This window comes from Loxodonta africana, chromosome 1, assembly GCF_030014295.1.
Source record: "Loxodonta africana isolate mLoxAfr1 chromosome 1, mLoxAfr1.hap2, whole genome shotgun sequence".
NCBI lineage: Eukaryota > Metazoa > Chordata > Mammalia > Proboscidea > Elephantidae > Loxodonta > Loxodonta africana.
Window position 1 is genome coordinate 215,661,171 of NC_087342.1, and position 27,748 is coordinate 215,688,918.

General features: G+C 36.9%; 1 protein-coding gene across 1 annotated transcript in view; it reads left to right on the forward strand.

The window, feature by feature from the left end:
* Window positions 1-27,748, forward strand: part of ADGB (androglobin) — a 227,648-nt gene that overhangs the window by 32,703 nt on the left and 167,197 nt on the right. The window contains exons 3-7 of the mRNA XM_023550601.2: window positions 2,204-2,296; window positions 4,606-4,677; window positions 7,159-7,368; window positions 18,404-18,543; window positions 22,284-22,370. Coding sequence (XP_023406369.2) covers window positions 2,204-2,296; window positions 4,606-4,677; window positions 7,159-7,368; window positions 18,404-18,543; window positions 22,284-22,370 — 602 coding nt within the window. The remainder of the gene's footprint in view (window positions 1-2,203; window positions 2,297-4,605; window positions 4,678-7,158; window positions 7,369-18,403; window positions 18,544-22,283; window positions 22,371-27,748) is intronic.

A 27,748-nucleotide genomic window follows, 5' to 3' on the forward strand; every position in this document is an offset into this window, starting at 1 on the left:
AATGAGTGAGAAACAGCTGCTGGGAGGCTAAAGCAGCTGAGAGAGGATTTTATGGTGCCATGGAGAGAGATTGTAATTTAGGAATACACCAAAGCGAAGGGACCCTGATAAACTCCCCAGCTTTTCAGTTAGTACCCTGAGTATTCTGTTCTGAGTGACAACGAACCAAAGGTTAACCATCCCTACCACTTCCTGAGCTGTATTTGGGTCAGATTGATCTTGCACTCTGCCTGCCTGCCTGCCTGTCTGAAGGAAATGAAATTCTTTTCTCTGGAGGAAGATGTTATTATGTAGAGTCCGTATAAAATTTTATACCTACTGTACATTGTATAATCAAAAAGGATCAGACATGAAGAAAAACAGAACCACGTGACGGAAAGCCAAGAGGAGGAATCAGATAATAGAAACAGATCCACAGGCGACTCAGATTTTACAGTTTCCAGACAGGGGACTTTAAAATAAATAAATAAATATTTGCAAGAAAAAAGGCAAAAACAATGTGAGGCAAGCAGTGTACTTCCCAGAAGTATAGTACATGCCCTGGAAACCTCAGCCCATTTTCAAAGATTCATTCTTGGAGCATTTTGGCTGGATGTTGAAGTTTCCCTTGTCGTTGTCAAATTCCTGTGTCTTAAATGTGACCATAGACTGCGCGCTCTAGATACATATAGACCGTTAGAATGTTTAAATTTGAGACAATGCCCTCAAATATAACCCACTTCTGAGGCCACAGTAGCCTTAGGTTAAAAATATGGTATTTATTTGTCCCTGTCCCATTAACTCAGGTGAAATTTAGTTGTCCTTATATTCCATATAGATAGTTTGTATTTTTTTGAGCATTTTCTTTGTACTCCTATTCCAGCACTTCTCATATTATATCTTGTAAGGATCTTTTTCCCACTACCTTATGAGATGTGAGCACTTTTACGTAATAAGCTCCTGAAGTCTCTCTAACCAACTAGATTACTAGCATTTGAGCATAGACATTTGGGTATCATTCCAGTTCTCAGTGTCTAAACCATAATAGGGGATCAAAAAATTAATGAATGAATTGCACTCTTGGGCATTTATCTCAGACAAATGGAAACTTATGTTTACACAAAACCTGTAATCTGTACACAAAAGTCCGTGGCAGATTTATTTGTAAGAGTTCAAAACTGGAAACATCCCAGATGTCCTTCAACAGGTGAATGGTTAAAAGCAAACAAACAGCCTGTGGTGCTTCCGTACCATGGAATATTATGCAGTAATAAACAGGAACGAACTATTCATGCATGCAACAACTTAAATTAATTTCCAGGGAATTGTGGAGAGAGAGAGAAGCCAATTGAAAAGATTATATAATGTGAAATTCCATTATGGAAACCCTGGTGGTGTAGTGGTTAAGTGCTACGGCTGCTAACCAAAGGGTCACCAGTTTGAATCCACCAGGTGCTCCTTGGAAACTCTATGGGGCAGTTCTACTCTGTCCTATAGGGTCGCTATGACCCAAACTAGGTAGAGGGTACATAAAAAACCCGTTGCCATCGAGTTGATTCCAACTCATAGTGACCCGATAGGACAGAGTAGAACTGCCCCATAGAGTTTCCGAAGAGTGCCTGGTAGATTTGAACTGCTGATCTTTTGGTTAGCAGCTGTAGCACTTAACCACAATGCCGCTAGGGTTTCCGGAGGGTACACAGGGACTCTGTGTTATTTCTTAACAATTCCATACACAAATCTATAATTATCTCAAAATAAGAAACTTAATTAAAAAGTAATGGAAGGTCAAAGGTACAAATTTCATTTACATTTAACCTATTTATAATTCTAATAGTTAAAAATTAAGTGTTTTTAAAATTTTCTCTGCTAAAGTAAAAATGTGTGTTTTCAGTTAACATTATGTTCATATCTGCTTCATCCAAAATTATTTTCCCGTGACACCTAATGCACACTCAAAAACAGCTCATGCTTGTTTAAACTGCCTCCTCGACAATAGAAATGCTACTCAACAATTAAGATTTTGTTGATTAAATGGAATATTCTGAAGTACAGTATTCTTCAAGCACCGCATGATCTAGCTTTGAGGACAAATACAGAAATTGCTCTACAAATGCTTATCGATTGATTAATTCTATGCATTTAACTGTTGTTAAGATTGAGTTATTTTTATTTTAATAAAACTATATGGAGAAAGAGCTCAATTTCTCTGTTTTTTATATAGCATTTTTTTGAAGACCCTGAAGGCAAGATTGAATTACCACCCTCCTTGAAAATTTATACCTGGAAACGTCCACAGGATATTATATTTCATCGAGTAAGAAATATTTTTAATATTATACAAAAAAATATTAACTATTGGGATACAATATCTTAGTTATGAAATTTGCATTAAAAAGTTAGAGTTATTTATTTCTTTTGGTATTTATGGCCATGAAGCAATTATTTATTCCTACTGAATACCAAAAGGAAAAAATAACCCTAATTTTTTAACATGCAATTAGCATTAATTTTCCAGCCCAAGAGGTTTGCACTTGAATTTTTCTATACCAAGAATTCTTGAAGCATATTCCAAGAACCACCTTCATTTCTGTACCCTGTGGCAAACCACCTGAATTATATTGACTGGGACAATCAGAGAAACCTTCATTTTAAGTAGCACCTATGTACATTAAAACTTCAGACCCCATTGGTCTGTCTTCCTAACAGCTATGTTAGTTTGAATGTATTTGGTGTTTCAGAGGGTTTAATTATCACCAATGCCTTTTTTCCTTGTTGAATCTCCCATTATTTTCATTTACTGCATGGAACACTGGTAGGTTAAATTAGGTCCTTAGTGCTAATCAAATGGTTGTAATGGAGCTGATTCTTTTGTACGTGATGGAATTCATTGCATCACTGTTTCTACCCAAAGTAATGTTATTCCTAAAAGTTTTAACTTTCATAAGCACTCTACTCATGCAAGCAAATGCAATTTATATGACATATTTTCCAATTACTGTTACTAGTTGAGAAAGTTGGATAAGTCTAAATTCAAAAAGATTGACTTGAAAATGAGAAAATAAGAAGGTGTATCTCTGCTCATCAGAGTATTTATTCAGTGCCTTCTTGTAAGACTAAATAAAAGAAATCAAGTATGCATGAACCATACCTTTAAATTACTTGTAATTTTAAGTAACATTGACAGGAATGTTAATATAATGTGCTTAATATTAATGTATTATTAATTTTCACCTCAGCTCAAGATAAATAGAGGCCTTACTTTCATGACACCTTTTATAAACAGTCCATCCGACTTTTCATATTCAGCAGGTGGCTACCATGCCTAATGCTGTGATCTTTACGTGTTCAGTATCCGTTAATGTGTGACTGAGCAGTTTTCTCAAACATTAGTGCCTCCCGAAAGATACGGCATTTTATATCGCATTCAGTGAAGTCAGCGGTGTATGTGTGTGTTTGCATTAAAACACTAAATTAACTTACTCTGTTTATATATCATGATCAAAAGAATCAGTTCAGGCCTTTAAGACCTGAATTCAAGTAATTTCTTTTTTCCTCAGACATAAAAAATGCATATTTTATTGAGTTTTCAAGATGCTCATCATACAGCTAGAAGCCCTGGTAACACAATGGTTAAGCGCTCAACTGCTAACCAAAGGGTTGGTGGTTTGAACCTACCCAGTGGCTCTGCGGGAGAAATACCTGGCAGTTGGCATCCATAAAGATTGCAGCCGAGAAAACCCTATGGAGCAGTTCTGCTCTGTCAAATGGGGTCACCATGAGTCCCAAATTGACTCCAAAACACCCAACGACAGCAGTTGTGCAGATGATAGAGAGCGATTGATGGCATTAATTACCCATTACTGTGGAGTAGATTCTGACTCATAACGACCCTATAGGACAGAGTAGAACTGCCCCACAGAGTTTCCAAGGAGTGGCTGGTGGATTTGAACTCCTGACCTTTTCGTTAGCAGCCGAGCTCTTCCAATTCACAAACTGAAATCATTTTCATGTTAGTTTGATATGTTAAATATATAATCTTGATACTAATAGTGGCTCTTTTTTTCTTTTTTACTCTTACAAGTCATATTTTCATTATTATTTGTATTCACTATTGGTCTAAATATATAAAGGCAGTTTTAGATGTGCATCAAGTCAATTAAATCATGGTCAACATAGTAATTTTAACATGTAAAAGGGTTTAAATTTGGACGAGATTTTAAAAAGCTGTCACAGCTAATATTTTTCATCCAAGATAAAGATGTTTTCCCAGCTAGCAGGTTTAACTTGAGTGGCTAATTTAAATTTCAAATCATTTTTTAAACTGTCAAATTGCATTGTAAGTTTATCTGCATATATTGTATCTGATAATATTTTATCTGCATACTAAACACTATATTTTATAGGTATCCTGTTATTAAATTTAGTTCACCTGCAGTTCTAACTAATGATTACTTTATGGAATAGTATGTTTATTTTTGACTTTTTCTAATTCCTCTGGTTATGAGAAATGAAATCAGATCTGGCCTGCTTATAGCACGTGAAACTTTATTTCATTAAGTTAGTTAGGTTCTCTTTAAATTTCTTATGGAGTAATAACTATAATTTTTTAATTTTGTATTTTAGACTCCGGTAGTTGTGAAAAATGAAATCACGTTTGATTTGTTTTCAGCAAATGAGCATTTAATCGGCAGTGAGGTACGTACAGAATCGAACTAGCCCTCATCACAGAATGCCTTTCAGGCTCACTTAAATGATTCGCAGATGCCTACTTCAGTTCTTTCTCACCCACCTTCAGACTTTTGTGGAATTGAGTATTCTAGCAGCAGACACTTAAAGGGGAAAAAAGAAACCCTCTTTACTTGAGTAAAAAGAGCAAACATTGGGAGGATATTAGTATACCACTGCTTATCCCCTATCTCTTGCCCATGGTCCCAAGGTCTATGGCTTCTCACAGTCTGGGCATTTCCCATCAGAACCCATGTGCCTAGTTCAGTGTCGCTGCCCTGTTGGACTGCACTGTGTCCAAGAATCAGGAGTAGTGGTGGTGTTTGACTTGTTGTTGTTGTTGGGTGCCATTGAGCCAATTTTCCGCTCATAGCAACCCACATGACAGAGTAGAACTGCCCCGTAGAGTTTTCTAGGCTGTAATCATTATGGAAGCAGATTGCCAGGTCTTTCTCCTTCAGAGCCACTAGGTATGTTCAATCTGCCAACCTTTGGGTTAGCAGCTGATCACTTAACCGCTTTACCACCAGGGCTCCTGTAGTGAAAATCGGTGGTATGTAATTAGATTGCAACATTCCCTCTAAACAAGGAAGCATTTCCACACAGCAGTCCAACTTCCTATGTGTGTGGTGGTGGGGTGTGACGGGTAGGGAGGTCTTCACTCTCCACCCCTGCACCCTTCCTGTTGGGGGCCATTTCCCCACCTCCCTACTCTAGCTTTTTATCTATCACAAGCAGTTTTATTCCACTTCCCTAAGGTAGTTATATTAGAGCAGGGGCTTTTTGATTATTTGCTCCTAAGACTCAGTCGGAGAAGTGGGGACATGGTCATTATTGATTCAAATACTTTGTCTTTCTTGTCTTTAAAATCTTGACAAATATTACAATCAAAACATTTATTTCTTTAACCAGGTTGCACTGATTAGTATGAAATTATCTCTGAATTGTTTTAGATTTTAGTCCAAAATATGACGAATCCTAAACATATATAGAACTTAGCTTTTAAAATTTCAAGGTAAGGAAATTATTTTTTTAATTTTATTGTAACATAGTTAGATACTTAGGAAGATATCTGTTTACATTTTTCAACTCACCTAAACTTTAAGAAATTTCCTAGGTAACTCTGTAACTCTATTTAAGCAAAACATAAGTTTAATGAGGTCAGTCTCAAGTATTAAATTTCCTTACAAGTCAGGTAGTTTAAACAGGGATATTTCAGAAAAATGCAATACTACTGAGGAAATAATGCCTTTATTGAGCACTCACTGTGACCCAGAGATTTTTTATGCATTGCATCTCTTCTCCACAATATTGTTGACAAATAGCGTTATCTACATCTTACAGATGAAAGACTACAACTCAGAGAGATTGAAGTAACTTGTCCAAGAACAGAAAGCTGTGAAGTACCAGAAGGAGAATTCAAATCCTGGTTTCAGTTTTCACTCTGAAGCCCAGCATCCCACTGTGCCTTGCTGCATCTTAAAAAAAACACTGAAAATGAGAGTTTTATTAGGATGTTTCTATATCAGCATGTCAATACATGAAATTTGGGGCTTAAAGTATCTGTGGCTCTCAGGCACACACGGACACAAATGAAATGGAGGAGAACCTTGTACCAGGCTAAGAAGCTGTCTTCAAGAACAAACTGTAGGCAATTTGACAGTGTTTAATACTAGACAGTTTAACTTGTAATATGACTCACATTTTCAAAAAACTGTATTTACTAAAAACAAAAACAAGACTTATGATTTCATTCTATATGTCAGAAATCAAAACATGAAATATATGACATATAGAATCTAATATTACTATTAGAAGTAGATTTTTTATACCAACTGCTTTGGCAGGAATCACAATAGAGGGTCCAGGGCAGAGCGGGAGAAAAATGTAGAACAAAATTCAAATTGACAAAAAAAAAAAAAAAAGAACCAGACTTGGTCTGACAGAGACTGGAGGAACTCAGAAAGCACAGCCCCTGGACACCCTTTTAACTCAGTACTGAAGTCACTCCAGAGCCTCACTCTTCAGGCAAAGATTATTGGAACCAACTTGGTGGCACCTAAATAACAACAACATGGCAAACAATTATGCATGCGAGGAACATGCTCTGTAGTTCAGTCATGCATATGAGATTAAATGGGCACACTAGTCCAAAAACAAAGAGGAGAAGGCAGGAAGGGACAGGAAAACTGGATGAATGGAAACAAGGAACCCAGAGTGGAGAAAGGAAGTCTTGACACATGCTAGGGTTGGTTGTGACCAATGTCACAAAACAATTTGTGGATTAACTGTGTAATGAGAAGCTAATTTGCTCTGCAAACTTTCACTTAAAGCACGATTTAAAAAAATGCAAATCTGATAAAAAAATAAGTAGATTTTTTATTTCTTCCTTGAGTTATAGAACATACAACTGAAAAATAACCAATTACCACTAATGTTTTTTGTCTCTAGCTGATGAGATGGATTATCAGTGAAATCTATGCAGTATGGAAGATATTTAATGGAGCCATTCTGAATAATTATTTTAAAGGGAATCCAGGGGATTCTCCTGTTCTCGCCTGGAAGCCTTGGGAACATATATATTCTCTGTGCAAGGCTGTGAAGGGTCACATGCCTTTGTTCAATAGCTATGGGAAGTATATTGTCAAACTTTACTGGATGGTAAGTTCAAGTGCATATACATTAATATATATACATCTTTTCCATTGATATATATTTGTCTTACGTTTTGTTACCTAGACTAACACATTGTGATGTTGCAGTATATCAACTGTGTAGGTACTGGATGAAAAGGTCCTGCATATGTAATTAGTGATTAATAACAAACAAGTTGCTTCTTCTGTGACACAAGTCACATGTGATTTTTGAACTGGTGCTGCCTGAACCATTGCAGGGTGACCTGTCTTTGTAGATGGCTGGCTCTGCTGCTGCCTCTGCTCTGTCAGGCTGAAGAGGCCAGGCTAGGAGGTGGGTGCACAGAGCTTTCTCTACCACCTTTCCTACCTCTTTTCTTCATGATGTGGTAGCCGGAGGGAATGCTTGAACATGGTTCTTCTGTCCTGGCGTCTGCTGCTCAGGAACCTCATCCCATCAATTCTTAGTCCTGCATTTGAGCTTCCTTTTTATGTTAACAAACCTTACTCTGATGTAGCAAGTTTTTACTGCTGTCTAGAAGGAAGCAAATGGGATAATAGGAAATACAAATAAAGAATTAAAAAATCCCTCAGTTAATATGACAAAATAGAATCACACCACATTTAGCAATGCTAAAGTGTATTTGACACCTTTGGATTTTTAATGGTGGAATACTCTTGTTAAATGCCCAGTTATTAGCAGGACAGATACATCATTTGAGGGGCCCCGTGAAAAATGAAAACATGAGGCCCCTTGTTCAGAAATTATTAAGAATTTCAAAATGGCAACAGGAGTGCATTAAACCAAGTGTGGGGACCTTCTAAGCATGGGGTTCTACATGTCTGCACGGGTATGAAGCCCACTCTGGTCACTGGAAAGAATTCTTCCTGAACATTTGAGGGAGTGAGAAAAACTATGAAAAGTTAATAATTCTTGAATTATGCTTTTAAGAACATGGCTTTTGTCTTAATGGGCTTGAATGATCCATTTCCATGAGGCGTGGTGATAGGGAGTGTTGCAGGGACAAGGATCAGGGATTGTTAGGATCATTACAGTGGGAATGTAAAGGTAAAGACATTCACATTAGCCTTTGCTATCCAAATTCGAGTTTTCTTTATATATTCAGAGCAAGACAATAGACCTTGAAAGTCAAAATTTGTTGAATTCCTTTATTGTCCTTTTTTATCAATCAGAAGGTGGATTCGACAGACTAGATTTTAGAATTTTAAGTGTTCCCACAGGAGTAAGAAGGAGGATATAGTATTAAGAAACTGAAAAACCCAGTGGACAGTATCGTGAGATTATGGCAAGAAGGTAAACATAGAGAAAGTGAGGAGGTCAAATGCCTGGGTTCTCATTGCCCCCCAAAAAACATTTCCCTAAACTTGAGGCAGGAGAGAGTTCAGAAGTTAAGTATTTTGAAATGACAAGAGCAAAATATTAAACCAACCCTGTTATTCTCTCTGTACTTTCCAAATTCCCATCTGAATGGGGTCAGAATTCATCAACACAATGACGTTCAGTTATGCAAAGAAAATGTAAAGTCGTTCTCCTTAACTGTACTGATTCCTCCCAAGGCCAGCTCTGCATGGACTCAGAAATTAAAATAAATAAATGATTTAGTCTAATCTGGAAATTTCAACCTGATCCAATAAGTTTATCTGTCTTTTTTAGATAAGTTAGTTGATGACGGAAGGGATTGATCAGCCTGCCCCTCTTCAAAGTTCTTTTCAGGTATAGGAAAGAGGGCTAGGAGTGTGGCGGTCAGAAAGACTGAATCCCAAATCCAAATGGTTTCCTGTGGTTCCTTATTGGTCTCTTGTACAGAATAGCTTGTAGGGGTTGCTACTAGACTGTTGAGCCCTGAGGTACAAAAACCAAACCAAACCAAACCCAGTGCCTTTGAGTCAATTGTGACTCACAGCGACCCTATAGAACAGAGTAGAACTGCCCCACAGAGTTTCCAAGGAGCGCCTGGAGGATTCGAACTGCCAACCTTTTGGTTAGCAGCCGTAACACTTAACCACTATGCTACCAGGGTTCCCCCCTGAGGTGCAGCTGGTTCCATATGAATCATTTTGGTAGACAACTTGCTGGCACTCATTGCTAAAGTGCATGGTCAAGTTTTTGCTCACTGAGGATGGCAGAAAGCATTCCTGGTCCACGAGTTCAGCATATCTAGATCTACTCATTGGGACCCATGGGCCTTCTGGGTCACTTGCACATATGCAAAGACAAAGGACCCATATCCATCAGGATGATAGACACATAACATGTCTTGGAACGAATGCAGGTGAAGGTGCAATTTGGCAAAATATGTAAAAGAACCTAGCAAAGATCCTGGTAAATAGTAGATTCTCAACAATATTAGTTTCTTTCTTTCTGTATTTCTTCATTCCTGCTCTCCCACTGCCATCTCCTACTATGGAAGCCAAGGGTTTTCTTCTTCTTTTTGCCTCTTGGTATAGTCAGGAAAAAGCACATGATTAGCCTACCAGGCACTCACTTGGCACACAATGGACCTTGAGTGAGGACGCAGAGATGGAGGGGTTATAGAGTGACCACCGGCCATGCCCAGTTAGTTTCTGCAATATGGTTCTTGCCCAAGGTCATATTAGTCAATGCCCAAACTTTCTTAGTTCCTGCCCAGTTTTCATATTTGGTCCTCTAGTCTCACATTGCGTCTATACACACTTATATAATTCTTGAATTTCTTATGTTTTGCTTATATATAAAACAAGTTATTTAAAGTTTTGTTATAAAACTAGAAGTATTTTTTATATACTGCAGATGGTAATACATGCATGTATAGAGGAATTGCTTTTTAAATTTTCTTTGAACTTTGCCTTTCGCCCTAATAAGGCTTGTAATTTTTGTGTAGTTGATTGTCATTATTTTTCTTTATAGAGACTAGGACTTTTTTTTATCATTTAATGTAATCTATTTTATCACTACCACAATATTTAAAAATATACTTTAATCTAGTATTTTGGTAGGATTATTATTATTATTTTATGTTTGGGCATTAATTTGTTTTATCTACTGTAAGAGATAGAGATATAGCTAATTTTTATTCCAAAAACTTAGCCAGTTGTCCAGAATTATATCTTTAATGTTCTACTTTTTATCCCGCTGATTTTAAAAACCACTTTCATCATATGTTAAATTCCGATTTGGACTTGTATTTGTTTCTGGACTCTATTTTCTTCCACTACTTTTTCTTCTATTTCAATACCATATTATTTCAATTATTATGGGTTTATAATGTGTTTTTGATATTTTTTACAGAAAGATCCACCTAATGTTCTTTTGTATCAGTGTTTTCTTGGCATGTATTTTTTTAAATAAATGTTTTTCCTTATGTTTCTTTGAACCACATATTTATAATTTTTTTCCTTTATTCTATGTGTAAAATATTTAGTCCTCACCATTGCTTTTGTTCTACCACAGCTTGCTCTGACTTGAATATTTTATTTTGATTCAGCTTTCAGTCAGATGGAATATGCACTCCAGAGTTTATAGTTACTTTGAATATATATGTGGTGGAGCCATGGTGGCACAGTGGCTTAACAGCTCGGCTGCTAGCCAACAGGTCAGCAGTTCGAGTCCACCAGCTGCTCTTTGGAAACTTTATTAGGCAGTTCTACTCTGTCCTGTAAGGTCACTATGAGCCGGAAACAACCTCATGGCAACATGTTATATATGTGGTATATATTGAGGAACTGAATACGTTAGGTCTTCCTGTTTCCTCTGTGTATGATTATTATGTGAATGATAATCTGGTTACATGTAGATTACTGGGATGATAAACAGTAGCCAGTGCTTGACCATCTTCAGGTTTTCATGTTACAGATACATATTCTAAGGCCTTTCCTTTCTCCTTTATGTGAAGCTGTGATGTCTGTAGCCCAAAACACCCTCTCCTCTGTCCTTGCTTTAGTTTTCTCCATATTGGTGAGTATGAAGTACCCAGAGCCCCATCTACTTAATGTGTACATAAGCACAGATAAAAATATATGAGATGCTGTTACATTCTAGATACTTTTTTTTCCTCTAGGTCTTTTTCTTAAATATATATTTCTTATTTATATTGGTCCAATCTACAGTTCTTTACATGAATTCTTTACACAAGCCAGATTTCAGTATCCACCTATTCACCTTCCTCTAACTTGTGTCCACGCTTTAAAATTGGAATATAGCAGAATAAAAAGAGTATAGCAGAATAATGGTGACGACAATGATAATAAATAGATAAAAGTGTTAAAAGGGCAGGACATAAGAATTTTGCTCCCTCTGAGGGTAGTATCCATGTCATAGAAAAGTGGCTGTCTGATTGTTTGGTTGGTAAACGTATGTCCTCTCTGGGCTAGGGGCAGAAGTTTCTGTCTCTTTTTACGTCATTCTCAGCTGGTAAGGCAGAGTCAACACCTGAATGCATATTTACCCAAAAAAAACAAACCAAACCCACTGCCTTCGAGTCGATTCTGACTCATAGTGACCCTGTAAGACAGAGTGGAACTGCCCAATAGTTTCCAAGTAGTGCCTGGTGGATTCGAACTGCCGACCTCTTGGTTAGCAGCTGTAGCACTTAACCACTAAGCCACCAGGGTTTCCGAATGCATATTAGGCTTAGCAAATAGAGTAAATCCTTTCTGACAAGTTCAACTCTATGTTTTTTTCTTTCCTTGTCCTTTTCCAGGCATATACAATTTTAGTTTATTAATTTTTTTACTCTCCCATTTCCAAAAATTTACTGACATCAGCCCAATAAAAACGTATCGAGTAGCATTAAGAACTGTTCAGTCTTTGTACATGTTAATTTGTTGCTTTACACTGCAAAACTTAGGATAAAACCAAAAAAGCCAAACCCAGTGCCATTGAGTCAATTCCGACTCTTAACAACCCTATAGGACGGAGTAGAACTGCCCCATAGAGTTTCCAAGGAGCACTGGTGGATTTGAACTGCTGACCCTTTGGTTAGCAGCCATAGCACTTAACCACTACGCCACCAGGGTTTCTGAAATTTAGGATACAACCTTTAAAAAATATGCTTTGTTACCTTCTATTGATCGATTTGGTAAAATACGCTAAAGACATCTCTTAAACTCGCCATTTATTTTCCTTCCCCTTTCATGTCTTATATAACCTGAGTCTCTCCTCACTGTTTTTCTTCTTCAGTTTCTTAATGCTTTCTTACCTTTCTCTTATTTGAAAATGATGCTCCTTCTCTGCCTTATTACAAATTTTCTTCTCTCCCTTTCCAATTACCCCTTGAAACCTTTGCCTTTATCACTTCTGTGAGCCAAATAAACCTCCCAGAATGTCTCTGCATGGCATTTACAGTTCATATTTTTACACCAGCATATTGTTTTCCTCGTGAAAGCATTCCTGTTATTTCCCATTTGGATTCTGAGTAAAAAACAAAGTTCTTTGACATCAGCCTGATAAAAACATATTGCATAGCTTTACAAACAGTGCTGTAAAACAGAGAGCAGTTTTGTCTCTTCTATGGCGTTCATCTTTCACCTGGCAGTGATAATACTGATACCGTGACACTCAATGTATAGTCTTGTCAGTGACTTTCCAATCTGAGCATTCCATTGGCTCCCTGAGAGAAGCATTTTAGGCACTCTCTCGCATGAGTCAGAATTGGCTCTCTGGCACACCACAACAACACCCCTTGAAATATGTATTGCTCTTAGCAGCCTTTCTCTGCATGTCCCCATGCTTCCCTCTGTCCCTGAATAAACACAGAAAGCACAGACACTAGGACCAATAATTTCCTCCTGTTTCCAATGTTCTACTGATATTAAGAAATTATTGGTTTTATTTCTGATTGACCCTTGTGCTTTTTAAGCACAATATTATTGTAGAATTCAGAGTTTCTTAAAATGTGGGGTATAGTAGCCACCAGCATCAACACCACCTATCTTCTTAAATATGTGCTTCCCACGCCTCACCCAGGCCTCCTGAGTCAGTCTCTGGGGTGAAGCCTACAAACCTGGATTATAAACAAATGCTCTTACACCCAGTGACATTTTAAATACCAAGTTTGAAAAACAGTGTTTCTAAGATCTATTGTATGACTAATTATTTTTCATTTTTTTCAAAATAGAAATGTTTCATTCTTATGTTTTTATTATTAAAAGTGTACCTGTTTTTAGTGAAACAAATTCATATAACACTAAAATGTTCAAAGTAGAGCATGAAAGCTCCCTAAGACTCTATTCTGCACAATCGCAATAAACCATTTATATATATATCCTCCTAAGCTTTTTTCTATTCATGTAAACATATGCAAACCTACTATATATAATTAATAGCAACATTAAGATCTTGTAATACTTACTGATCTGTGAACTATTTTGTTAAATCGTCTTGGGAATTTTTTTACACTAATACGTATTGATCTACCTCATACTCCATTGTATGGATATACCAATAAATATGTGTATTTTGCAAATTCCATATTGATAGATATTTAGGTTATAATGAGTGTTTTACGAGTACAAATACTCCTGTAAGTAGCATCTTTGTGTATGTATGACTGTAAGTAAATTCTTAGTTTTGGTAAGAGTATCCAAATTACTCTTGTATTTTAATTTGTGTGTTTAGCCTATTTACATTTGATATAATTTGGTAACTGGGGCTTAAGCCTAGCATTTTATTATTTTATTTCTTCTTTGTTACCTGGATTTTGTCTTTTTTTCTCCTTTCCTGACTCTGTGTGTTTCTTAACATTCTTTTGTATCCCATTTTAAGTTTATAGAGTTTTTTAGTGTATCTCTTTGTATATTTTTTTTAAAGAGGTTGCTCTGGGGATTAAATATGAAGATATAGTTTATCATGGTCCACTAATATCAACATTTTATCACTTCATTTGGAATATACATATTTTATCATAAATTAGGTACCTTTATATGCCTCCCTTTGTAATAGAGTTGTCGTAACTAGTTCTGCTACATACATTCAAAACTATGCTTTTTTGTTTTTAACTTTCAAAAATAATTTAAAAAACTCAAAAGGAGAAGAATACCCTATTATATTTACCCATATTATTTACTCTTTCCTTTGTTCTTTCTTTATTCCTTATGTTCCAAGTTTCCTTCCATTCTGATTTTTTCTTGCTGAAAATTTCTTTTCTTTTTGAGCAAGTTTCCTGCTGACAAAATCTCTTAGCTTTCCTTCATCTGAGAACATCTTCATTTCACCTTCATTCTTGAAGGATATTTTTAATACAGCATCTTGGTTATCTAGTGTTGCTGTAACAGCAATACCACACGTGGATAGCTTTAACAAACAGAAGTTTATTCTCTCACAGCATAATAGGCCAGAAGTCCAAATTCAGCATGCCAGCTTCAGGGGAAGGCTTTCTCTCTCTGTTGGCTCTGGAAGGGAAGGTCCTTGTCATCAACCTTTCCCTGGTCTAGGAGCTTCTCAGTGCACGGACCCCTGGTCCAAAGGACACAGTTGCTTCTGACACTACTTTCTTGGTGGTGTGAGGTCCCCATGTTTCTCTGCTCACTTCTCACTTTTATATCTCAAAAGATGAATGACTTAAGACACAACCTAATCTTGTTGATTGGGTCCTGCCTCATTAATGTAACAGCTGCCTATCCCACCTCACTAACATCATAGAAGTAGGATTTACAACACAGGAAAATCACATCAGATGCCAAAATGGTGGACAATCACACAACACTGGGAATCCTGGACTAGCCAAGTTGATACACATTTTGGGGGGGAATACAATTCAGTCCATAACATACAGATAGCATTCTGGGTTAACAGGTGGGTTTTTTTTTTTTTTTCCCCCAGCACTTGAAAAATATTGCGCCACTTGCTCTTGGCCTCTGTGGTTTCTGAAGAGAAATCTACTGTCCTTTGAATAGTTTTCTCCTGTAGGTAATTTGTCTTTTTTTTTTTTTTTCTGGCTGTTTTCAAGCATTTTTCTCTCTCTTGAGTTTTCAGAATTCTGAACATGATGTGTCTAAGTATGTATTTCTTTGTTTCAAGAGTTTTCATAAATTGCTTGTTGGAGGATTTTTATGACACCTGATTTAAATTTAATAATCCCAACCTCTCTGTAATTTTGTTGTTGTGGTCTACTGTTTTTTTTTTTTTTTTTTAATTGAGATTTTCCTGGTTATTGGTATGATGAGTAATTTTGAACTGCTTCCTGGACATTTTTAGCTTTAGGTCTCTGGTTTCTCATTAAATCTTTCATTTGCAGAAGTTGCCTGTCTGTTTAGGTTTAGAATGCAGACCGTGGCTCACTTTTGTGGGTTATGCTTCAAAATTCAATTGAGTTTACAAAGACTCTGCAATGCTGCTCTGGCTCTCTTGTTTGTTACCCAGATGATAAGACTCCATCTACCCCACAGTCTTCTAGTGCCACTGTGGGTGAGGTGACTGCCACCTCCTTACCACAAAAGCAGGGAGTAGAAATAAGTTTCTCCCACAGTTTCAACCAGGGCAGGACACTTCCTCTTTAGTTCAGGTTAAGGATGGAAGTGCTATTTCTGCCGCTGACTCCACCGGAGAGAGGAGCTGCCTTATTTGCCTCAAGGCAGGAATGGCAGTCAGGATTCCACCCACAGATCTATGGGGCAGGGGAATCACCTTGTTACTGCAGTGGAGGTGGGGGAGTGAGGTCAGAATTCCACCCCGTCTATGTTGTCTTGATCATTTAGGTATTTGCTGATATCTCTTTCCATGGCTTGCTCTTTTCCTGATCTTTTATAACCCTGATTTATGCTATTAATTAAAAAACAAATTTTTATTGTCTTTCAGCAGGCTCATGCGAGGAAGCGGGTATAATATATGCACAATTTAGTTATCTTGACCTTGAACTTAAGTGTGGAAAATATTAATTAAAATTTGAACATGACTGCATTCGAAAGTATTCTAGTAATTTATATTTATATTAACAAAGGAGGCATCCCTCTTCATAAGCATACTAAATAAATGTCTACTTTGATGGCATTTTAAAATTATGTGGTACTATTTTTTTTAACACAGTACTCAGTGAAAAGTATCCAAATTGCAATGCAAAAATAATCCAGTGTTCCTAAGAAAAATTGCCATGATATAAATGTAGCCAAATTATATTTTAGAAATGTAACACTGAACATCTATACCTGGTATTTTCATTTGAATTTGGAAGAGGGAGTGCCGAGACACCTGTACCTTTAACCCTGTCTTGGCCCCATCAACTCTTAGGGAAGAAAGAAAAATACATATAAGCACTGATAAAAACCCGCTGCAGTTGAGTCCATTCTGACTCATAGCGACCCTATAGGACAGAGTAGAACTGGCCCATAGAGTTTCCAAGGAGTGCCTTGTGGATGCAAACTGCCCACCTCTTGGTTAGCAGCCGTAGCATTTAACTACTACGCCACCAGGGTTTCCAAGCACTGATAAGGCCATATGAATTCAGGATTACAAGGGTCATATATTGTAAAAAAGAAAAAACCCACTGCCATCGAGTTGATTCTGACTCATAGCAACCCAACAGGACAGAGTAGAACTGTATCACTCCTATTTACCTGATAAATGTATGCTGATTTTTGAAGCTTCAGTTCAAATATCTCCTTCTTGGAAAGTCTTCCCCCAAGCAAAATTAGTCAGACTTTTCTTTCTGACCCTAGAGCTCTTTGAGCATATTGGATTTTATGTTGTTTGCATATATGCCTTTTCTCACTAGACTATGAGCAATTCATTAGTATAGGCCATGTATTATGTCATGGGTTCACAATGCTTGCTAGTGCTCCTTAAAATTTTTCTTGGGTAATGAATTTATAAGAAGACTTATTATGTAAAACTAAAGGAAAAAGGTATTTTTATATGAGATCACAATAATTAATGTTATTGTTTTTCTGTGGCTCTTAATTATGAGGTATGATATACATACAGGTAAATTTGTGATGATTTTATTAAATAAGGTATAAAACCAAAGAAAACCAAACCTGTTGTCATCGAGTCGGTTCCCACTCATAGTGACCCTCTAGGACAGAGTGGAACTGCCCCATAGAGTTTCCAAGGAGCACCTGGTGGATTTGAACTGCCCACCTTTTGGTTAGCAGCCGTAGCTCTTAACCACTACACCACCAGGGTTTCCAAATAAGGTATAATAGTATGTTAAAAATTAAATATTTAATTAGGAGTAGGAGTAATGTAAGGAGCCCTGGTGGCACAGTGGTAAAGTGCGTGGCTGCTAACTGAAAGATCAGCAGTTTAAACCCACCAGTCACTGTGGTGACTGAGAAAGATGTGGCAATCTGCTTCTGTAAAGATAAAAGCCTAGGAAGCCCTATGGGGCAGTGTTACTCTGTCCTGTAGGGTCGCTATGAGTTGGAATCGACTCAACAGCACACAGCAACAATAAGGAGTACTGAGTGCTACGGCTGCTGTTCAGAGGGTCTGCAGTTTGAATCCGCCAGGTGCTCCTTGGAAACTCTACGGGGCAGTTCTACTCTGTCCTATAGGGTTGCTATGAGTCGGAATCGACTCAACAGCACTGAGTTTTTTTTGGATGGTAATTAGAAGTAAAAGAAAAGTAAGCCTATCAGGATAAGCAATGATTACTAAAGTTATAATTGGAGAATTTGCATTATTACTATATTAAGTTGTTTAGTTTTTCCCAGACTTATTCGCCATTACGTAATGTTTTGCTTCTGCTATTTGAAAACACATTCATTTACTATATTATGTAGAATATAGTACCCAAGAATGTGTTCAAAAGACCTTGTAAAAAAGGACACTATTTCACTGTGAAATTTGGTGCAAAATATTTTGCCATTTTAGTCATGGAGGCAAATTGTAGATCAAATAACATCTATTATTCCCCAGTTTATTAGCAATATTGGCAAATTTTGGTCGGATATTCTTCTTCCTCCCAGGGGAGATGTTCTAATCCTTGATACAGAATTGTACCCCCCTTAGAACCCATACTTTCTCATGCTTTCCCTCTCACACATACACACTCATCTTTTTTATTCCTTAATTCTAAGAGACTGATTTTTAATGCATTTAATGAGTTTAATTTTCTTCTCATTTTTAGGGTTGCTGGAGAAAAATAACTATCGATGACTTTCTGCCATTTGATGAAGATAACAATCTCTTGCTTCCAGCTACAACCTATGACCTCGAACTCTGGCCAATGCTGTTGTCTAAAGCTATCATTAAGCTAGCAAATGTTGAGTACGTAGAATGAGGCATTATCAATCATCCTTATAAAAACAAAAAGATGCAAAAAATCGTATATCCATATGCATGTTGTTGTTGTTAGGTGCTGTCAAATTGGTTCCCGATTCATAGTGACTCTGTGTACAACAGACCGGAACACTGCCTGGTCCTCCACCATCCTCACAATCGTTGCTTATGCTTAAGCCCGTTGTTGAAGCCACTGTGTCAGTGCATCTCCTTGAGGATCTTCCTCTTTTTCACTGACCGCCTACCCTGCCAAGCATGATGTCCTTCTCCAGGAACTGGTCCCTCCTGATAAGATGTCCAATGTCCAAAGCATATGAGATGAAGTCTTGTCATCCTTGCTTCTAATGAGCATTCTGGCTGTACTTCCATATTCCATACCCACCCACTTTATTAAAAATTAAAAATCAATAAGTAATGCTGTCTTTTCAAACAGTGTAAACTTTCTAGTATAAAAATGAATAAGCCAAAGCCACTGTTTAACCTCATACTGGATCTCAGTTTCCTTTGATGGAAAACAGGGAATTTGAAGTATTGTTTTAGCCAGCAAAAGACACAATTTGCCCATAAGAAGTAATCAAAATTACCTATAGTCAACGCACTCTTACTTATGAGCGGAAAGTTAACTATGTAGGGTAGAAAATAGTGTTTCCGCTTAATTGCAGGAATAAATTGTTTTGTAGGGAAAATATTGGTTCCTGTAAATACTGAATAATATTTATACTGGGATCCAGGTGAAGTTTTAGATTCTGTATCTACAGCAACAATTTACTGACCTGGAAAAACCTAAATTCTCCTCAGGTACATCAATATGCTCCTCCTGCTTTCATTAACATGGCACTTTGAATCCATTCTGATGAAAGCTACTCATTTTTCCTTTAATATTATCGTAAAACCTGCTTGAGTCTTATATTCCTGCATGACTTGGACACTAACATTTAAGACACCTATTTGCTGTGTTCTTTTCTCTCAGCTTCCACTTCAAGAGACCTACTGTCGTTCCATTCTGGTCCTTAACAATACAGAAAAACTTAGATGCTTGAGTTGGAAATGCATGTGCCACTGCTCAGTGGGAGAATTCCCACATGCACTGCAAGGGCTTGGATTTGATACCCTTCTCCCTCCTGCAGTGTGTAATAGCATTTCACATTCAACAGAACACACCCACATGCTTTAACAGGCCATTTCAGCCATTTTCTCAAAGCTTAGCCCCCCTCCCTTCCATAAACACAACAATGCCAGTTGGAAGGTACCTCTGCTTTTTGTGGATTTTCTTTTATCTCAGCTTCATTTTTCTCCCCCAAGGCTGTACAACAAAAATTACCACTCCTACTGCCATCCTTTTGTCTCTCTTTTCTCTTAACCCTCAATTCCCTATTGGAAACTTGTTTCACCAAGCTTGCAGCCCTTAATTTCAATGATTATTATAAACTCAGCCCAGATCTGTTTAAGTAACAGAATACATTGTGGGAGTGCTATCCTGTTCTGGTGGCAACTATGTTTGTTTATTTGGAGAAAAATAATATTCTAATTCCCAAGTCTAACTTGAAGTTCTGAGCAGTAGAGCTGCAAGGCCAGTGAAGCATTACGCAATTGAACTGGATAATTGGAGTGACATTTTGTCTCTCGTAGAGTTACAGTTCAGTAGAATTCTATAGCAACATGAGTAATAGAGCTATTAAAAAAATAATAAATAAATCCTGCTCAGAAATAAGGAGCCAGGCTTAGTGTAACAAATTTCTTAGGAATTCTATAGGAAATCTGTATTATGTTTTATCCTTTATATTTGTCTATAAAACTCCTCTTGACCTTTTGGTTAGCAGTCGAGCTCTTAACCACTGTGCAACCAGGGCTCCAGTGATTATTACCATATATTTTATTATCTACATTTTAAAATATTTAATACACAGTAGTTACTTCTGCTTCACTGTGAAATATGCAAAGAAGAGAGCATTATTTCTATGAGATTTGCAAGATTACTTTCATAAATAATTATCCAGAAAGGAGGTTAAACTAGACTGTGAACAATCCCAATAGATATTTATCATCATAGAGATATAGAGATATGTCCACACATAAAATCTCATAATCCATAAGTAGCACAATGCAAATTTATAATAATGGAATTTCTGATTGAGATTGTAAGATTTTTTTCTGAAGAGAAGGACGTGTGTTTATCAATATCATCAGTCATCACCATCAACATGGTGAACTGAAGCTATGACTCCTGGGAGATGAAGATATAGCAGTAATGTGGATTAATGCAAATAGTTAAATCACCTGAGGGGGGGAAATAAAAGGACTAAAATGATATTATTAATATTTGGTTAATTACAACCTCATTTGACTTTATGCTCCGTAGGCAGAATCCATTCCTTTGTATAAGACGGAACAGATGTTTCTGGTGTCTCTGAATTCAACTAAGGATCTGATTAAGGATTTTTGATTCCCATCGTGACCTGACATATTTGAGACCGCAATAATACACAGCTTCCAAGTATCTTAGAATAATTAGTAAAGTCAGAATGATTACACACACTATTCTATTTTAAAAAAGAACAACAGAAACTCCATCCCATATTTGTTGTTGATGTTGTTAGGTGCCATCGAGTCGGTTCCAACTCATAGTGATCCCATGTACAACAGAATAAAACACTGCCTGGTCCTGCGTCATCCTCACAATTGTTGCTATGTTTGAGCCCAGCGTTGCAGACACTGTGTTAATCCATCTTCTTGAGGGTCTTGCTCTTTTTTGCTGACCATCTACTTTACCAAGCATGTTATCCTTCTTTAGGGACTGGTCCCTCCTGATAACACAGCCACAGCATGTGAGACAAAGTCTCACCATTCTCGATTCTAAGGAACATTTTGGCTGTACTTCTTCCCAAACAGATTTGTTTGTTCTTTTGTCTGTCCATGGTTTATTCAATATTCTTCGACAAGACACCACCATATTTCAAAGGCGTCAGTTATTCTTCAGTCTTCCTTATTTATTGTTCAGCTTTCACATGCACATGAGGCAATTGAAAATACCGGTTTGGGTCAAGCATACCTTAGTCCTCAAGTTGACATCTTTGCCTTTTAACACTTTAAAGAGGTCTTTTGCAGCAGATTTGCCCGATGCAATGTGTTGTTTGATTTCTTGACTGTTGCTTCCTTGGGTGTTCATTGTGGATCCAAGTAAAATGAAATCCTTGACAACTCCAATATTTTCTCCGTCTATAATAATGACTCGACAGCACTGGGTTTTGGGTTTTTATAATGATGTTGCTTATTGGTTCAGTTGTAAGGATTTTTGCTTTCTTTATGTTGAGGTGTAATCCGTACCGAAGGCTATGGTCTTTGATCTTCATCAAGTGCTGCAAGTCCTCTTCGTATATTACACATATATGCATATTATGTATTACTGACATCTATATATTGTATAATATAAAATACGTGAATATATTCTCATATATGGCATCAATTTTAGACCTTAGAAACTAAAGTTTATAAACCTCCTTTGTAAGTTTATTGAAATTTGTATTGTTGGATCTAATTAAATGTTTTAACAAAAATCAGCAGAGTGTTGGCATAGTGTATTTTTGTAGCTACAAGCTATATAATGTATAATCAGAATGGCCCCTACATTTATTATTATAATTTTAGTGTGTAGTGATTCTCTCTTCCTTATATTCGTGTCTGTGTTTTCCAATTTTGGTGACCCTGACATTGTGCATTTTCTTTTTTAGCATCCACGTGGCACACAGAAGAGAACTGGGGGAGTTTACAGTCATTCACGCACTCACAGGGTGGTTACCCGAAGTCATTTCTCTTCAGTAGGTTTGACAATTAATTACTCATTTCTATTTTTTTCCTACTCAGTAGTATTTCTTTAACTAAAATATTCTTAGTCTTTAAGAAAGTTTCAAGAAAATTCACATTTTGTAAAATAATTAGGACAATAACTTCTTACAGTATTATATAAAATTCCTTGAGAATTTCAGGGTACAGTCTGTTTCTTTAGATACATTGTGAATTTAATTCTTAAATATATTATTTATAAATATTAGGACAATGGTAATTATTGAATATGGTAAAACAATGACAGATTCCCTTTTGTTCTTAACAACTATTACTCTTATTTCAATACGGAAGCATAAAGTCAGCTTTTAATTAGTCAGAATTATCAATGAATAATAATGATAAAACCCATATTATGCATTAACTAACATATATTATTTGTAATAAAAAACCAGAGTCCTGAAAGGGTTCTGATTTAATCATCCATGTAACCCCTCAACCCCTTGTCTCATTTGCCCTTTTTAAATGAGGGAGCTGAAGCTCAGAGAGGTTGAATTCCTCAAAACCAAGCACATTTTGTTGGGAGATAAAATTTGACTCTAAGTCTTTCTAGATCCAAAGTTCACAATCTTTCTCTCACATGATTCTCTATACAGAGAGATTGGTTATCTGTGTCCTCAAATAGTTGTTGGAAGGTAAAAAATAGAAAAGAGCGACCATTTAATGTTATCCTTGTTTAAAAATCTACAAATGGAAGCCGGGCGTGATACAGTTCTTCTGGATCTTGTGGCAAAGGAGGCAGTTGTTCTTGGAGGCAATTAGCCACACATTCCATTTTCTCCTCCTATTTCTGACTCTCTTTCTTCCTCTGTTGCCCCGGGTGAATAGAGACCAACTGTTGTACTTTGAATGTCTGCTTGCAAGATTCTCTGGAAGAATCCTGATCAAAAGGGGAACAATGCAGAAAAGGTGCCAAATACTCATGGAATCTAGACTTTCTGGAGCCCTGGAGGCTAGATGAGCCCCTACAACTACTGCCCTGAGACAATCTTTAAACCTTGAACAAAAAATACCCCCTCAAGTCTTCTTAAAACCTAACAATAGTAGAGTTAAGCTATTATTAAGGAGATATGTCAATACATGTCTTGTTTGGTCTTCTTAAAACCAAAAAACAGTTTAGCTTAACTAGTAAAGCACGTTTACCTCTAGCGCTGAGCTCTTTTAAGATCTATCCAGGGTCTCTATGAGTTGTAATTAACTCAATGGCAATGGGTTTGCTTTTTTGGTTATATGGGATAAAATTGACAACAACTCAAAAGATTAAATAGGAAACTCAAGGGGGAGTGAGTTTACATTAATGGGGGAGGACTGCCTTGGAAAAGGAGGGTGAGAATGGTAGTACAACTTGAAGACTATAATCGGCGTCACTGAATTGTACAGGTAGAAATTGTTGGTGTATGTTCTGCTGTTCTCAACAATAACAGTAAAAATAAAATATATAAAAATGGTAAATAGAAGAAAATTACAAATGGCTTTATTTAATAGAGAAAGCTTATAGACACACAGATTGATCATATTACCAATATTCATCTTCATTGTCAATTGAAAATTGATCGGGTTAAGGTACATAGAAAAGAACTGTAACAATAGATATGAACATAGCATCAGCGCAGATCCTCATTCTTCTAAGATGATCAAAACCTTAGCATAGCAATCAACTTGAATTATCTCTGATCTTTGGTTGATGGGAAGCTACACTCGCCTAGAGTTGAGATTAGAGGAAACTGAATATTGGCCCTAATAGTTTGAATTCTACCATCTAAAACATCTTTTCATCAGGATAAGCTAGATTTGCAGGAAAAATTAAAGTGCAGACACCCTTCTGAAAAGACCATTCTCCGGAAGGAATGCTGATCTTGTGTTTTTATCTTAAGGAAAGGCTCAGATGGCACCCTTTTAGATCTTCTGATGAAAACCCTTTTCTGATCTCTAAGAGAAAATTTCCTGACATAATGTGGGCAATGTTAATGGAGAGAAGTAGAGAGTAAATGAGATTTATAAGTCTAGATTTGTCTAATTTTGATCTTAAATGTTATCTTAAGGCTCTACATTCTTGCCTTAATACCTATGCAGTAGACAATGGAGGTACCATCAAGACATGAAATCAACAGAAGTTTCTCAGAGGATGGTCAAGAGACAGGCTGTCAGAATCATGCACAACTAGAAAATCAGTTATTAAAAATCATGTAGTGTCTTCTCTTAGAGTCATGTAATTATACTTTCATAATAATAAAGGGGCCACTTTAATAATTTAATTTAAAAAATTTTAAAGGATTTTAGATGTTCCATTTGCATGAATTTCTGGTTGTTTATGAAAGGCTTATGAGAATGATATAAGGGGAAAAGCTTGAGCTCTGGAGTGAGAAGTATATTGTTGTTAAGTGCTATTGAGTCAGTTCCCACTCACAGCAACCCTACGTACAACAGAACAAAACACTGCCCGGTCCTGTGACATCCTCATAGTTGTTGCTATGTTTGAGCCCATCGTTGCAGCCACTGTTTCAGACCATCTCGTTGAGGGTCTTCTTCTTTTTCTCTGACTTCTGCCAAGCATGATGTCCTTCTCCAGGGACTGGTCTCTCCTGATAACATGTACACAGTATGTGAGGTGAAGTCTTACCATTCTTGCTTCTAAGGAGCACTCTGGCTCTCTTTCTTCCAACACAGATTTGTTCATTTTTCTGGCAGTCCATGGTACATTCAGTATTCTTTGCCAGCACCATAATTCAAAGGCATCAATTCTTCTTTGGTCTTCCTTATTCATTGTTCAGCTTTTGCATGCGTATGAGGCAATTGAAAATACCTTGGCTTCAGTTGAGTGCACCTCATTCCTCTAAGTTATATCTTTACTTTTTAATACTTTAAAGAGGTCTTTTGCAGTGGATTTGCATGATTCAGTACATCCTTTGATTTCTTGACAGCTGCTTCCATGGGCATTGAGTGTGGATCCAAGTAAAATGAAATCCTTAACAACTTCAGTGTTTTCTCCATGTATAGTGATGTTGCTGGACTAAATTCTGACACTTCTACTTTCAAGCTGTGTATGAATTTTGCAAGCAGTGTAACTTCTCTGAGCCCCAGTTTCATCATTTGTAAAATGAGGATAAAGACCTATGTGGTTGTTCTGAAGATTAGATTAGTGAATGAGTGTCAGGAAAAGTAGCTAGTTTAAGGTAAAACCCAAACTCAGCACCCTCGAGTCGATTCCGACTCATGGCAACCCTATAGGATGGAGTAGAAATGCCCCATAGAGTTTCCAAGGAGCGCCTAGCGGATTCGAACTGCCGACCCTTTGGTTAGCAGCAGTAGCACTGAACCACTACGCCACCTAAGTGTATGGTAGACATAATTAATGAAAATTTATCTCCCTTCCCTAATGACTTTCACTAGATTCTTTAATACTATCTGGAAATATGCTTGGTAGTTAATAATCAATCTTTCTAAACAGGGATAGGTATAAAGAAGAAAAAATGAAGCTGACTCAGATAGTTTTATCAATTTTCTTCTAAATATTAACTAGAGAGTAAAGAATTTTCACTGTTTTTGTTCTGCTGTATCTTGGATTGTAGGACTTTTCTTACATTCTGCCACATTATTCATATAATTTTAAATTGCCATTATAACTGTAAAATCAATGAGTGTATATCGTAAGTTTAAATGAAAAGGATGTTATGATACAGTATATAAACAGGAAGAAATGTTTAAGTTAAAATCTAGAAGCAATCACCATTTCCCAAGGCTGCAGGCAAGGATCAAGAAAGGATTTATAGAGAAAATTCTGACTTGATCTGAGCCTTAATGTTGGCTGCGTTGATTTAATGGAAGGGCAGGCAAAGGACATTGAAAGCAGGAGTACCATATGAGCAAAGGCACGTGGTATATTCAGGGGTGAAATATTTCTGTTGCTAGGAAGGAAGGATTGGAGTAAGCTGAAAAAGTTCATGAGGGGCTCATAGTTTCATGGAGTTCGAGGAGAAAGAGGATTCCCAAGCTTCAAGCTTATGTTGACTACAGATTTTTTTTTTTCTATGTGAAAATCAGTTAATATGCTTTTTGGCATTTCCAACAATCTCTCCCATTCCACTCTCCCATGTGGGTACCAAAAGAAGTACTACTCTATTTACAGTTATTGGCCTTGCCTCTGTTTTTTCCTGAAATGAACACAGTTTTACTATTTGAAACAGACACACACACACACACACACACAAAAACCCTTCTAAGTCTCCATAAAAATAGAAACACAATCAATATCATGTCTGAATGAATACTGTCGTTGTTGTTAGGTGCCATTGGGTTGGTTCCAACTCATAGCAGCCCTATGTATAACAGAATGAAACACTGCTCGGTCCTGTGTTGTCTTCACAATTGTTGCTGTGTTTGAGCCCGTTGTTGCAGCCACTGTGTCAGTCCATCTCGTTGAGTGTCTTGCTCTTTTTCACTGACCTTCTACTTTGCCAGGCATGATGTGCTTCTCCAGGGATTGTTCTTTCCTAATAACATGAATATTAAAATTCTGAAAATTGCAAATAAAGGGATGACTCTTTTCTTAGCACACTTCTTTGCTGTTGGTGTGGTCCATCTGTGGACACAGCACTCTGCTACCACATCTTTAAGCCTAATTGTCCAAGAAGTTATGTGGTCTCATTCTGTGATCTATGAATATTTCTTTAAAATACTATAGCATTTTTTAATACATTGTATATGGAAAAAACAAAAAAAACAACAACACCACATTGGCTTTAGAATCAGAAAGATGTGTGAATCCTGTCATCTGCCAGTTGTGTGACTTCATAAAAATTAACACTTCTTTAAAACTCTAGTAAAAATAAGGTTTTAATACATAAGTTGCAGAGCTATTGTGAGTTTAAATGAAAAAAAAAAAAAAAGCCTATACTGAATGCTCATTATTTGCTAGGTACTGGGGGTCCAATGATAAATAGGAAGCGGTTTAGCCCCTTAAGCAAATCACAGATGCACAAGGAAACCAGTAATTATTTTCTAGGCACCAATTCATCTTGCTTTTTCTCCTCAGAGAAAATCTTAATGAATGAGTGGTGTATACACACTGTCTTTATCTCTTTGTTGTGCTTGTGTGCCATCAAGTTGATTCAGACTCATAGCAACCCTACAGGGTAGAGTAGAACTGCCCCATAGTGTTTCCTAGGCTTAAATCTTAAGAGCAGATCACTCAATATTTCCTCATCCCAGTTTTTGTGCTTCCTTCTAGAACACCAGTGAAATAGCTCCTCTTAAGGTCAACAAATGCTATAATACTGCTAAATCCAGTGGTAACTTCTCTAGCCCCATTTTACTTGGATTCCCAGTATTTGACCCTCTTGAACAACTCCCTTTT